Source organism: Hippoglossus stenolepis, chromosome 17, assembly GCF_022539355.2.
Source record: "Hippoglossus stenolepis isolate QCI-W04-F060 chromosome 17, HSTE1.2, whole genome shotgun sequence".
Lineage (NCBI taxonomy): Eukaryota > Metazoa > Chordata > Actinopteri > Pleuronectiformes > Pleuronectidae > Hippoglossus > Hippoglossus stenolepis.
The window spans coordinates 403,260-418,096 of record NC_061499.1 but is presented as its reverse complement, the minus strand read 5'-3'; the positions used below and the strand labels follow the sequence as shown (position 1 = coordinate 418,096).

General features: G+C 45.0%; 1 protein-coding gene across 30 annotated transcripts in view; it reads right to left on the bottom strand.

The window, feature by feature from the left end:
- LOC118124678 (microtubule-actin cross-linking factor 1) overlaps positions 1–14,837 on the bottom strand; it is a 174,444-nt gene that overhangs the window by 132,145 nt on the left and 27,462 nt on the right. The window contains exon 1 of one of the 30 annotated variants that reach the window (XM_047344282.1): positions 1,066–1,587. The exons of the other annotated variants lie outside the window; for them this stretch is intronic. Coding sequence (XP_047200238.1) covers positions 1,066–1,120 — 55 coding nt within the window. The 5' untranslated portion in view covers positions 1,121–1,587. Of the gene's footprint in view, positions 1–1,065; positions 1,588–14,837 lie in introns of those variants that run through there. 30 annotated transcript variants of the gene reach the window in all.

The following is a 14,837-nucleotide window of genomic DNA, read 5'->3' as shown; positions in this document are numbered from 1 at the left end:
AACCTCAGAGAGGTTTTGCTCTCTGTTCATAGAGATGTTTCAGTGGTCATTGCACTTTTGCTTTAACAGTCAAATAAATATCATACAGAGATATATAAACACAGCCCTGATCCATGAAGACATGTTTCCAGAAGAACTCGACTCGGGCCGGTTGACGCTACGCTCGGCGACCTGTTGTGATAACAGCTGCTGGAGCGAAGCGTCCCTGCTCGTCACCCGACACTTCAACCAACCATCCTGCTGCCGTCTCTCCTCGTTTCTGGGTCTGATTTCTTGCCAGTGACAACGAAGATCAAGTGTCACCGATGACACAGAGAAGAAACACAGAGAACCGTCCGGTAACGTGACGCCACGACCACAGCTAATACAAACAATTAGCTCCTGAAGCTAATTAAGAGCTAACAGGGACAAACAGATGCTGATGAGGACGCCAGGGTGTCGACAGCACGCGTGGACATTGTTCGCCGACATGAAGGAGGACGGCCGTGCGTCCTTCAAACTGACCCACATGTTATCTGGTACCACACAGGAGCTGAGTAGGTAAACACAGACAGACGTCGTGCATTAACTGAGCATGAGAGAAAATGTGTGACGTCTCTGAGACCCCATTCAACGTGATCCCTTTTCAGTGGGAGGAAAGTTGAGTGAGAGAAGTTTTCAAGAGACAAAACGGATTTTGAATATTAATGCAACAACTGAACGCTCTTTCCTTTTGCAGCACATTCAAAATACATGTTATCAGCACAAACTGTCCAACCATCGTCAGAACAAACTAAAGTGACATCTAGTGCTAGTGCGGATCTCTGAAGAGCAGGTAGGACGTCTTTTTGGTCCAACCGCTGATTCACCGAGTCGATGAGCAATCCACATGTGCACCACGTCACAACACCGATGTCACACCTCAATCCTTAACACAGTTAACACAAGGTAACTTCCTGGTCCTATTAAGAGTGATACAACAACATGATAACCGCCATAAAGTGAAATAACTCCTCGGAAAGTGTCCCGTTAGTGTTTCCATCAGTACAACAGGCTGAAGAATTACTTGGTGAAAGGGGAACCAACCTCGTTTCTCCTCCAGGTCCTGGAGGAACTGTCTGTAAGCAGCCGTGGAGCTCATCCCTCCCTCCCAGAGAACAGACAGAGAGAGAGAGAGACAGAAGAAGTCGAGGGGAAGTGGTGAGAAAATTCAAGCGGGGAAGGAGGGGAAGGAAACCTCAGGCAAATAAATAAAGGTGAGGTGGTCACATGAGGTGAGAACAGAAAGGAAGGAGGAAAAACAGAAGGAGGAAGAGGAGGGAGAGGAAGAGTGTGGAGGAGGCTTCGATTAATCTGTGTGGCCCCCGCCAGGATCCAAGCTGTCAAAGAAGAGCCCTCCTTAACAGAGCCGGTAATCCCTCATCTCTCACTCGCTTCTTTTCTTCTCCTGGCAGTGTCGTCGCCACCTCGCCGGGTGTGTGAGTGTGTGAGTCAGTGTGTGTCAGTGTGTGTGCGTCGGTGGTGACTGCAGCTCTGAGTGTGGCAGTGTGTTAGCTCTAAGCCGGATAGAGGAACTGGACTTTGACCACAAGGCGGGTGATGTCACTTCCAGAGCCAGACACATGTGTTTTGCGAGCGCATGTGTGTGTGTGTGTGTGTGTGTGTGTGAGGAGGAAACTGAAAAAAGAAGTGGGCGTGTTCTTATCACTCAGTTACTCAGCTGTGGGGTTTTTTTTTTTTTTTTTTTTACAAAGCAGAGCGGCATGTTGGCACCGGAGTGTGTGTTTGACTGTCTCACATTTGTCATTCAACCTGCTTCACATCGTCTCGTGTGTGTGTGTGTGTGTGTGTGTGTGTGTGTGTGTGTGTGTGTGTGTGTGTGTGTGTGTGTGTGTGTGTGTGTGTCTCAGCTGCCTGTTGGATCAACATACTGCAGCAGATTACAGAGCAGCAGACGAGACGAGGTTCCCTCTCCACTCGTTTTCTCATTTTACTGCACAGTCTTTTTCTCCCTCTATCATTTGTAGTTTGCATACTGTCAATATTTCAGTCAACACGACGCCTCTGCACTCGTCTTTCCACTCAAGACACATTTACAATTGGAAGTTAAGTCATCAGGAGGCCGACTCGGCGCAGCAACTCTGTATAATTCAATAAAACGTCTATTTAAAATCATGTTCGCTTCTTGTAATTTCCTGTGATTTGCATTTCATTGATTTATCTCTTCGTTATCTGACAGAGGGATCTCTATAAACCTTTTGGTCATAAGCAGAAAGCAGATCCGTGTGGATTAGTCTAAACGTCTTCTGGACCAAGAACCCCTATAAAAAGTATCACTGTTTATGTTTTGTGTGTCTAGATAATCTACATAGCATCAGAAAAGGAAATTCCCAGAATCGTTTCACACAGGCCACAGTGATATTCCTCCATCACGTCATTTGTCAAACCAACAGATTCAAGATCCTGAATTTACTGATTGTTTAGACGACACAAAAGCTGCAAATTCTCACATTTCAGACGACCATGACCCGGAATAAATCAGTTAATAGATTCATTAATAATTGATGCATGAAAGGGACAATTAACTGGACTCAATCGATCAAATATTACATTTACAGTTTGGCGAGTGTGCGGTGCAGCGCCCCCTGTCTGTGAATATGTTATCAGCTCTGTTCTCTCACTGTTAGTGTGCCTCATGAAAGTGTGAATAATTACCTGGCGCATGCACACACACACACACACACACACACACACACACACACACACACACACACACACACACACACACACACACACACACACACACACACACACACACACACACACACACACACACACACACACAATTAGGTCTATTTCATAGCAACCGACAGCTTAAACCCCAAATGCTTGTAATGTCTTCCTTCACTTCAGGACCACTCGTAAGAAATCTAAAAGTAAACAGTGTCTCTGAACGTCTCCATCCACTCACACTGAGATAAGTGTGTGTGGAGAAGGGGTCAACCAGTGGCACGGGGACGGAGCTGCTCAGGTTCACACCAGGTTACAGGAAGCTGATTACAGAGAGGAATAATTCAAGGTTTCACATTTAGTCCGGGATCGACTCAGTTCAACAAGAAACGCAAACAAACACACACAGACACACAATGAGCCAAGAAGCCAGCACTGTTTTCCCTTTGTGTGCATTTCAATGCTGCCACATGTGCACAGATATGATTCTATTAACTCTACATGTATGGAAAAGCTGGACCACGGTATAAAACATGTCACACACACACACACACACACACACACACACACACACACACGATAGAGGGACAGTTCAAAGCCAACACGCTCTGTTCAACAACTCTTTTAAGTTGAGAAATCCTGACAGAAAATGTAGAAAACTGTTCAGCGATCCTGAACGCTCCCTGGAGCCGTCTCTTTCACATGACCCTGTCAACAGCAGCCAAGCCTGGACACACACACACACACACACACACACACACACACAAGCCCATCGTCACACACCAGGCCAGAGGAGGCGGTGGTGGGGCTGGTCACCATGACAACAGGAGAGCCACAACTTCCTGGTGTCTTTTTCCACTGGTTTCTGAGGATTGAATAAAAGGGGCCAGCGCCTAGCAACACACTGTAAACTGGTCCAGAGGTGTTAACACTTAACCTCCAAACAACAGAACCACAACAAAGTGTCAGCACACAGGGAAATACTGGACCGAGTGTGAGGAACGCACACGTGGAGAACAGAAGCTGAACTCAACAGGCGGCTTCAGCCCCATGAGGTCTAACCTCCAGTAGCTGCAGCAAAGGAGAATAAAGAGATTTGATGGGAGCATCAGATTTATTTACCTTTGTTGGAGGAAGTGGACGGAAGCAGCAGCAGCAGCAACATGGAAGAGAAAAACAGAAAATGACATCTGGTTAGACTTCAGATTCAAACAACTGTAAAATGCGATTTGTTAATCTGCCACTCAATGAATCAACTGAAGACTTCAGAGGAAGAGGAGCTAACTAATGTCCATGTATACAAACAACAGGGAGCACGATGGGACCACATGTCTACACACACACACACACACACACACACACACTTCATCAAGCTGCAGCCGATCTATTGTTCAGTGTTGGACAGAAGGATTTACAGGAGTGGAATTAGAAGAACTGTGACAGAACCTGACATAACCCAAACATATGGTGAGAAAGATGCTTTTCATTTCTGGCAGATTTCTGAGAGCTTCATTTTTGTCTAAATCAGGAGAAAGTGCAGCAGGAGCCCAGCCGGGAGCGTTTTCACATCTTCTGATGTGTTTCATAGCAACACGACTTGTTTCTCCGGGGGAAGTGAAGTCGAAATGTACTGTGAGTGTAAGTCATTTAATGAAAAGAGCCATGTCTGAGAAGTGGCTCAGTGCGAGAGGAGAGGAGACAGAGAGGAAGATGAAGTGAAGAGAGGATAGATGGAAGGACGGCGTGATGGAGGTGAGGAGGAGAAACGACGAAGGGCCTCGGATACAGAGACGCACACAAAACAAAGGAGGAATCGTGGGGAGGAGCGAAATGTAGGCTCTGCTCTGACTGACTGAACACTGAGAGAAACAGATAGAATATCAGACAGGAGGTGAAGAGAGTAGGATTCTCTACAGAGGAGGCCAGGGGGGGGTCTCTCTCTCTCTCTGCCTCTCTCTCTCGAACACTGTATATCTCATAAATGAATGCAGGGGGAGGGAGGACGAGGAGAAACAGATTTCTGCAGATGCATGTAGGTCAGTGTCAGTACAGTAGAAAGAAAACCACTGAACACTGATGAGAAACGACAACAGAGGCGCGAGGAAGGAGAGAAAGAAAAACATAACGTGGCACCGAGATACAGACGAATCAGGAAACGTTAATCCAGGCCTCGGAATCCTGAACTGAATTCAACACCTTTATAAAGAACTAAATAAAGAAATAAAGCCGACAGACACAGGTATAATAAATGTCCAGTGTAAGAAAAATGTCAACAAGGAGCAATAATAACGTGTTGAGGGACAGAAAGTGGTGGAAATGTCCAAAAATGTCCTGGATCACAAAATGTTCTTTCTTGGCCCTAGTGGGTAGTTTTTGTGTAACCCTGCTGACAAACAAACAAACAAACAAACAAACAAAGAAGAATGTCTACACTCATTTCTAAACTGACACACACTCTCTGTGTGAGTGTTAATGTGTGTGTTCCCCCCCCCCGAGCTGCATCACCTGATTTGTCATATTTCACCGACCACTAGTTGAAAGTGACTCTCAGCCTTTGTTTTACCGAGCGGAGCGTTTCTCACCAGAGCAGCCGCCCCCTGACTCGTGACCATTAGGCTCAGATTCTTTTCTCGTCACCTCCTTTATTCTGGGACAGACAGATTACATTAATGTCACGGGATCGTCGGGGAGTTGCTGCGAAGCCGTGAACCCAGTTAGCAGGGTTCTGACAAAACTGTGAGAAAAGTGTGTCATTAATATTCAATACTCCTGACGCGCGGCACAAAAGATGTCCTCACTTTTCTGCTGCTGCACAACACATCACTTCCTTGTTATGTCACAAGTTTTAGATTTCAGATGAGAATTAATGTGCAGATCCTGATTCCTGGTCTGAGGAGAGTTCTTCTCCCGCCTGCGAGCAACATTTCTGCAGCTGCTGAGTTACAGAGCAAACCCAGGACGCAGGGCTCAGTGATCTCTAATGATAAACGCTGGATATGTTTGCATGATTCTTAAATACAACCAAATGTGTCTGGAAGCTATACTGGAAATACACAGGCCTCAACACACACACACACACACAGAGAGACACACACACACACAGAGAGAGAGGGAGGAACTGAAGCTAAATAACCCCAGACATCCAGGACAGGCCCCAACAAGTCCACCCACAAACCATTATATGAGCTGCAGCGTAAGAGCAGCGGGCTGCAGCCAATGTCACATTTAAAGTATTTCCATAACACATTTCCATTTGACTTCTTCTAATCCTCCTTCATTTGATATTTTAACATTTGAAACACTAGAAGCTGTGGGTCGTTAATTCTTTCTTAAATAAATCCGACTTGTCGTTGTCGAGCCTCGAATATGTCCAGTGCTTCTAAATATAGTGCCGATGAGGGGGAAACTGTTATGAAGGAAAATTTTTTTGCTTGGGCCCCCACTAAAACTGCAGTCAATGGTTTCCATCATTTTGATGAAGCTTGTTATCCACACGGAGTCCGGACCATTGTTGAGTCTCTTTAAAGACAATGGAGGCCATGAAGACAGAGGGAGAGACGCAGGGTAAACGCCAGTGATCCGCATCGGCTCGTTTTCCAGCAGCAGCAGTTTGCTAAACGAACAAACTGAGCACGTCGCACAAGCAGAGACACACAATGGTTGAACAAATACAGAAAGAAAGAAGCACCACAGAGACTCGGGTTTCATACACAGAGAGAAATTCAAGGTTAAAAGAGAAACCACCGGAAAAGGCAGCTAAACAGCACAAAGATCATCGGCTCAGCTTGACTTGTAAAACCGACTTTAACTCTCAGTGTTAGAATTCTGATAAATGCTGAATGATGATACGAGGCTCTGTGTGATGAAGCTGTGCAGGCAGGCGGACCAGTCTGAGTGGGAGAGTGGAAGTGGTTTTAAAAATAAAAACCAGTGACACACTAACGCCTACATGATCACACACGCGCACCTTTTCGTCTGGAACATCTTTTGTGCGCGTTTCACAGCTCGTGTCATTAGTGTCTCAAGCTTCTAATTGTGACCTGGAGATGGAAATGATAATGAATCGCTGCTGCTGTGCAATGACCAAAAGCACATGTGGAACTATTTCACCTGCAATATTTGAATATTTCATGTGAAACCTAATAAATACACGTAATGATTAAAGATGCAGGATCGTCTCATTTCTCTCTCTCCCTTAGTTTCCTGTCATTGATCCACATCTTAACAAATAAAAGGTGTAAAATGCTAAAAAAAAAACTATATTTGAAACGTCTATTAACAGCTAAATAAGATATATTTGTCTGATGTGATGTAAGAAACCCACAAAGCAACACACCCACGTCATTTAAAACCTGCTGCTGCACACGCACACACACACACACACACACACACACACACACACACACTAATTCGAGGAGCACCATCCTCAGAGAACGTCTCTGTCAGCATTCTGCCCGTGATGAGGAGGAACGCACACAGCGAACTGAACGAGAAGTGAACACGACATTCGCTCTTATCTGACGCACAAGGCAGCGACTGCACTTCCCATTTGAACCCCCCCCCCAGGCACGAGGGAGATACTGATCTTTACCCTGGTGTGTAGGAAACAACTCAAAGTTAACTTATATCACACGTTTACTATTTTGTACACGGAGATATTGCTATTGTACTATTACATACTACTAGTTCTACTGCATCGTTGTGCGATCTCGGGCGTCGTGATGAGAAGAAGCTGTTTGACTCTGATCCAGAGATGCAATCAGAACATAATGTGCATTAGTGGGTGATGGCACAAGTCAGGGGAGAGATAGATACGTGGTTAATGGAGTCAATAAATCCAGAGCGTTATTAAATATTCACACGTTCATATGTATGAGGCTTCAAACAAACATGGTCAGCACAAAATGAGCATCGAGGGGAATCACTTTGAATGTAGGCCCCCCGAAAGAATCCATATGTTTTAATGACGCTCATCTGAAAAACCAAGATACAAAGAAATACTAAAGAAATAAGCAGGTGAACAAGAAGCAACCACCAAAGCCAATGATGTCAAAACTAAAAAGTACATTTCCAAACGTTCTCCAGGGTTCAGGGTCGTTTTGAGGAATCGGTTCCATCGGAGGAACCGGGTTCTACATTGAGGTTCACCTGCACACTCCCTCCTCAGGGGGCAGTACTTCTTTTTTGCAGTGTTGTTTTACACCGAGCTTCCTCAAAAACCCAACAAACAAGTTATTCAGCCCAGGATAAAGTCACTTTCTGTACCAGCAACATGAAAGAGATCACCCCCCCCCCTTTCATACATCAGTATCAAAGTGATTCACTATTTATTCAAATGACCTTTTCACAGAACCAAAATATTTTAGCCACAATCTCACTGTATCATTGTTTTATTGAGAAGATATCAAAGCTTTAAAAGAAGACATCTGGGTTTATCTCAGTCATCGTCTGTGGTCGTCGCTCTTTCATGTCGATGATAGACTCATGAATGTGGTCTGTTGATTTCTGCAGCCAACGCAGATGAATTATAAGTACTCTACATTTAATATTTATTTTACTTTGACGTTTTTATAGAGATACATAGAAGTAGTTGTAATCAACCCTGGACTGTTTGAAAGCAGGAGAGTAAAAGGACCCGGGGCAGAACAGAGAGTCTGGACAGACACGGTCGAGGTCATTCATCAGCTGTGATCGAAAGAAGCAGCGAGGAACCCGAGGATCGACTTCAGCAGAAACAGGAAGGATCTGCTGAAAGGATCGAGACTCGGGGACAGAGCCAAGGGGTTTTGTTTTCTGTTTGTTTTGGGACAAGTGTAGAAGGGTGAGACATGAAGACAGACACACACACACACACACACACACAGCTACTGGTCGGCCGGACGCTCCTCATTTCATTACAGAGTATAATTAATAACCAAGACATTAAAAGGCCAAACTAAGCAGCTGGAGGACGAGGAGCGGCGACAGGACACGAGGATCAGAGAGACACTGAGTGGACGGACCGGAGCCAGCGCCGGGACAGAGGGAGGAGACGGAACCTGTGGTATTCATCTCCCATCATGCAGCAGAGTACAGTTACAGAATGGTGCGAACATCCCGTCGCTCTCAGCTGTTGGAGGAGACAGTGGAAGTCCCCCGTCCCCCCGTCCCCCGATCGGGACACTTTGAGAAGCAGCTATTTCCAGACTGTCGGAGCAACAAGGCTCCGGGTTGTTCGCTCATTCTGAATTTACAGCAAATGCAATTTGTAAACCTTGCTTTTCACTCGTGCCTCTGACACGTTGGCTTCTATTAGAGCACGACTGTGAGTTGGTGAACTCGTAACGAAGTTAAAGTTACACGTGTCCTGAGATTGTTTTTTTTAGAGGCAACGTGAATTTAATTATCAGCTTCATTAGTCTCTCTGTTTGTTTGTCTTCTCAGAAATATGTTTCTTCATTTCATCTTTCTTTGGATCTAAAGGTTTTTTAATTTTGTAAACAACTAGTAATTTAATTTAATGAATCTAATTTAAGTTTATCTGGCAGCTACTGTAAAATTCAATTATCAGATAAACCAATCAAAATCTAAAATATATAAATATTCTCGTTTCTACTTCTCAAATGCAGATTGTTGCTGCATTTCTGTTTGTGACATTTTACATATTTACAATATAGATAACAACAATTAATTATTTTATCCATATTTTCTTAACTTAATGCAATAAAACCATAAACTCAATCAATAATGAGAATAATCTATCAATCTAATGTATTAAAGCATTATTTATGATCTAAGAGATACCAGTTCTTGCTGATAACTTAACTCCACCCGGGCAGAAGACGTCTCATTTCACTCCTCCCTCATTATAAATAACAGGACAGGAAGAGTTGTCTTTACAGGAGGTGTCGGGACAGGACTACACCCTGCAGTGTGGCGGCCGCCAGTCATAACGCACAACATGTAAATACCGAAGTGACTGCACCCATGTATGCAGCAGCAGCCCCCCACCCGCACACCCGGTTACCACAAACAGCTGTGGAATACAAGGGGGAATCATGAACCAGGGAGTGTCTTCATGCTTCAGGGTTAGAATCCCACCAATGTGGAATTTTAGCTGGTGGAGTTGATGCCGATATTAGGGAGTAAAAAATGTCAGATATTCATATCTGCTGATTTTAAATCTTTAAAAATTGGCAATGATTCGTCTGAAGTCGTTCTCAAACCCTTGATACAGGAAATGTAACGGAGGCTTGATATTTCACAGTTTAACCTCAAACTTTATTATAAATACATAGAACTTGAATTCAAACTTATGTTTTTTTATGTAAACATTCGCATTGTTCTAGAAAATAAAAGTTTTCTTATCCGCAAACATTATAGATTATTTATCATACTTATCTATATCAGTGACTTTACTGCTACTGCTCTTTGACCTTCATTACCTCAACTTGTGTTTACTTAGATTCTACTGAAGAACTATATTCTATATTTCTATTGCTTATATTTATATTTTATTATCTAGTTGCTCCTTTTTTTGATGACACTTTCATGTTTAATCAAATCTTGAGCAAAGGCTGATACCAACACGTATGAATCTCCTTCTTTTAACATTAAATACCAAAAATGTTTTGTAATAAAACTCATGTTTCACTGGTGAGTTCATTATGTGACAGGAACATTCGCTCTCTGCTGCTGAATTACGTTTCTGACTCATCACTTCCTGTAGCTGGAGACACCAGTGATGAGCTCCAGTGTGATCAGGGTGAATCATCTCAGCAGAAGTGGGTGGAGGGATCACTCTCCTCATTTCACTCATTTCTCATACTGGTCGGACGATGGAGAGCAGACGAGCGGGGAAAGAGGAGAAAAGAAGGACAGGGCCGAGTCCATAGGAGCAGGGCGTGTCCCGGCAGACTGGGTGTGCCAAGAGAGACAACTGGGCGACTGCAACAACTGGGAAACATATGGCATCCATATCACATTCACCCCCCCCCACGCCCTCTTCATCAATCACGGTCGTAACATCCATCGTCACGTCCCTCTATACGTCCCTCTATCGGCTCAATGCCACCAGGGACGTTTTCAGGATGGGCAGGGCATCCGTCAGTTGTTCTGGTGGCTGGTGTCCAGGAAGAATTTAACACTCAACACACACAGACACACACACAGACACACACACACACAGACACACACACACCTGTTTTAATCTCTAAGCTCCTCTGACTGCTGACTTTTCCAAATATGCAGACATGTCTTCATCACAAGGAAGCTTTCCATCCACACACCGCCCGGCTGTGAACCTATCGGTCCATCCTCTTTGTGTCATTTGAATATTAAAGAGAGTATAACTCACTCTGACATGAACATGAGTTTTACATACGAAGAAAGCAGCAGGAGATTCTCATATATACAGGAAATCTGCATTAGCTGCAGTTACAAGGCAGGAGGAGCCTCCTGAGGTGCATGATGGGATGTGGAGGCTCCTGCTTGACTCGCACCAGGGACTAAAACCTAAGATCCCACTGTAAGTTTATGAAAAAGCCTTTAAATGCACTTCACTCTATGAAGCTGCAGCCATTTTCATTTAGATAATTGCAGATTCCGTGCATTTGCCTTCATGTCTTCACTGAACAGCACACGGAGGAAGAATAATCGGCACTTTCAGGCTTTTGGAAGCACAGGCCAGGCTGCGTACAGGAAATTGAGCTCATGTGCGCAGCGTCTCGGGATCCATTCCGTCGCCTGGGTTTCAATATGAAGTCTGCGAAAAGGAATTCGAGTCTGACACACGACAGCATTCCACCGTGTAAGTTAACCTCCAACGGTGAAACCGCCGATTGTTCCAGGACCACGGGAAGCAGAGTCATGTCACTGTGACAACCGGCATGATGATGCAATTACGTCCAAACCGCTGCGTCAGCGAGGCAGACACATCACGAGGGATGGTTTTCACCCTCAGACAAAACAAAGACGACTTCTGGAGGAGAACGGTACGGCTGCAGAGCGGAGCGCACAAAAATAGGCCTTTGTTCAACAGCCCTCTCGCTCACTGGGCTCTTCCTGCTTCTCCACCTCCCTCCTGCTTCTCCACCTCCCTCCGGGTGGATCTCTCCTCCTTCTCGTCCACATTTCTCCACCTTAATCCGTTGTTTCCATCACTCTTCACTTTTCCCCCTGGATCAGAGTTTATATACATTACAGGTTAAACAGATTAGGTAAATCACTTGGAGCCGCACGCCTCTACAAAACGTTCTCCTTCTGTCAGCAGCCCTCGTTTCCACCGCCTCTCTGCATTCCTGTTAAATTCCAACACACTAAGGTTTTGTCTTGATTATAAAATCTAAGGAGGCACAAGCACTTAAAGAAAGGGAGGATGCTATGAACAGAGGAAGGAGAGAGGAAGGAAATCTGGTGAATTTTCTGTGTCAGGACGTATCAGCGCTGAGTTTGTACTATGTAAAGGGCAAAACTATTAGTTTGGGGTCACTGGACAAAAGTGATTGAATTCCCAGAGTTCCCCTGTACACCGACACAGAGTGAACAGAAAGACTCAAGGTCCCTGAGAACCCGGGGACTGTAACCAAACCAAAATCTACCCAATCAATAATATCTGAGCTTTTTAAGATTGAAACCTTTGTTTACACATTCTGAGATCTACAAATGACCTGAATGAACAGAAGCTGCTCCATCACCTCAGCATTGACCCCCGGCATCAGGTCCCAAAAGAACAGAAACCCTTCAGGTCCACAGGCTGTGCTGCAGCAAGTGAGGAGATGTATTAGCATGCGTCAACACGGGGCGGCCTCAATGTTCTTTCCCAGGTTCGGAGCTTTATGCAACACTAATGAAACTGTTCTTACTTCAGACTCAGAGTCATTCAGGCCTCGAGTGGGACTCCAGAGTTTCCCACAGGGTGGGAAGTTATTTAGTGGTCGACCCTGAGGGTGTATTCAGGATTCAATAGTACGAGCTGTAGGGGAAACAGACGGGACTCAGGAACGCTCTCTGGTGCCAGAACGTTAGGTTTTTCACTTTTAATCCTTTTTCCACGCTGATTTTTGAAAGAAAGAAATAATCCATAAGAAATAGGTGAAGGCACATCTACTGTATTTTCTCATTACTTCAGACAAAGAGACATAATCATCCACAAAAATTATTCAATGACCAGATTTCCTCAGGTGAAGCTCATCTTGTCAGTTTGGTGCCGTCATACATCGAATCTCTGTTTTAAGATAAAAATGGATGTAAGGTCCCTTTGATGCAGGAAATAATTATTGTGGATTTATTATTAATAAGAATTTGTGATGTAATTATAGTGTGTAAAAGTTTTCTGGAGCAAAAAACGGTTCTATCCTGCTATTATTACCCAATACTCAAAACTTATGTCATCAGTATCACAAACATTTGAACTTGACTTTCTGCTGCTGGTAACTAGTTGGATTTTGAAGTTATGGGCGTATTTAAAGAAAACAAGGAGTAAGTATTTGTTTGCAATTTCCTGTTTTCTCCTGAGGGGGAAACGAGACAGGAAAAGAAAAACAGGGCAGAGGGAGAGAGAGAGAGAGAGAGAGAGAGAGAGAGCTGCCCAACCTCCACTAGGGGGCTGAGTTCACAGGAGATGGATAGAAAGAAAATGAAAGAGGGAGGGAGGGAGGAGAAAGAGAGAGGTACAGCAAAGAGGGGCATACCAAATAGGGAAGGTAGACGTGGAAGAGGAAGGTGGGTGGGGAGAGGGAGAGAGAGAGAGAGAGAGAGAGAGAGAGAGAGAGAGAGAGAGAGAGAGTTACAGGATTAAAGAGAGAGATAAAACCAAAGTGAGAAGAAGATATGTGAGAGCAGCCTTGTCTCCTCCGCGTCAGACATAAAGATTTCATTCATTCGCCTCGGACAAACACCGCCACTCTGTGCCCTCCTCCTCTCCCCTCCTCCTCTCCCCTCTGTTCCTTTCTCTTGGCCTTTGTTGCTCTCACCTCCCCTCCTCCCTCTCGCTCTCCCTCTCTTTTTCACCCTGCTTCTCCATCCCCATTGATGTGAACAAAGTGAAAGGGGAAAATCGCACGGTGCAGGGCTGTGATCTAACTCTGCCCAAAACCCCAATCCCTTACACGGTGCTCGGAGGGAGGCGGCAGAGCCAGATCCACACTGGAGCCAGAGTTCGGACCAGTTTCACCCCTGAGAGAGCTGAGCCGGGGGTGCACTGCAGCACCGCCGGTAGAGCCGAACCCCTGGAGACCACAGGAGGGTGTGATTGGCAGAACGAGGTCCCTGGAGGAGCCAGGGGTGATTCCTCACGGCTCTGGTCCTAAGTCTCTTGGTTCAGAATGAGGCTGTGACAGCAGAGCCCAGGGCCTGAATGCTCACTCATCCCCGAGCTCCTGGAGGAGTCAAGTGGAGCGAGAACACTTCAGTGTCAGCAGGAGAAGGAAAAAAAAAAGACATACAGATGCAGCAAACTGCAGCAACGACGCTCAGCATGTAGAATATGATCTACTCTTGTCGATGTTTACAGCCAGTTCGGATCAGACCACGGAGAGAAAGCGGTGAACCCTCGCTCTGAGATTCAAAAACAAAACACTGAGACTGAACTGACGTGTGCCTGAGCTTCAGCACCATGATTATATGCACGTAGGTGGGCGTGGCAGCGGGACTGCAGGGGCCGAGCCGGGAGAACATCCTTCAACCCTCTGATTCGTCAGAACAGCATTTTGGGCCTCAACGCTGAATCTGTAGCTGCTGCTCTGACCTCCCAGCAGGGTGCCAACGAAAAGAGGGATCCATAGAACAGATATAAATAGTGGTTGTGGTATGGAGAGGGTCTGTGGGGGTCGTACGGTAGAAACTAGAAAGTGGTTCATTCGTGAAGTCACCTCGTCTGCAGAGCTCGTTCGAGGCTGTAAACACTGAAATGAATTATTCAGGTCGATAATCACTTCCGACAACATGAGGGCAGGAATGTGAACGAAACACGCCGTTACATTTTATTGCCATTATTAAAACAATGGAAGATAGTTTGTGAAATAATAAAATGGTCAAATTATATAATAAAACTGCTCTTCTAATGATGTTCTGCAAATCAGCATCTATTTGGGGTCTTTTATTAATCACGACAAGGAATTGGATTCTATATTTACCCTGTAATTACATAA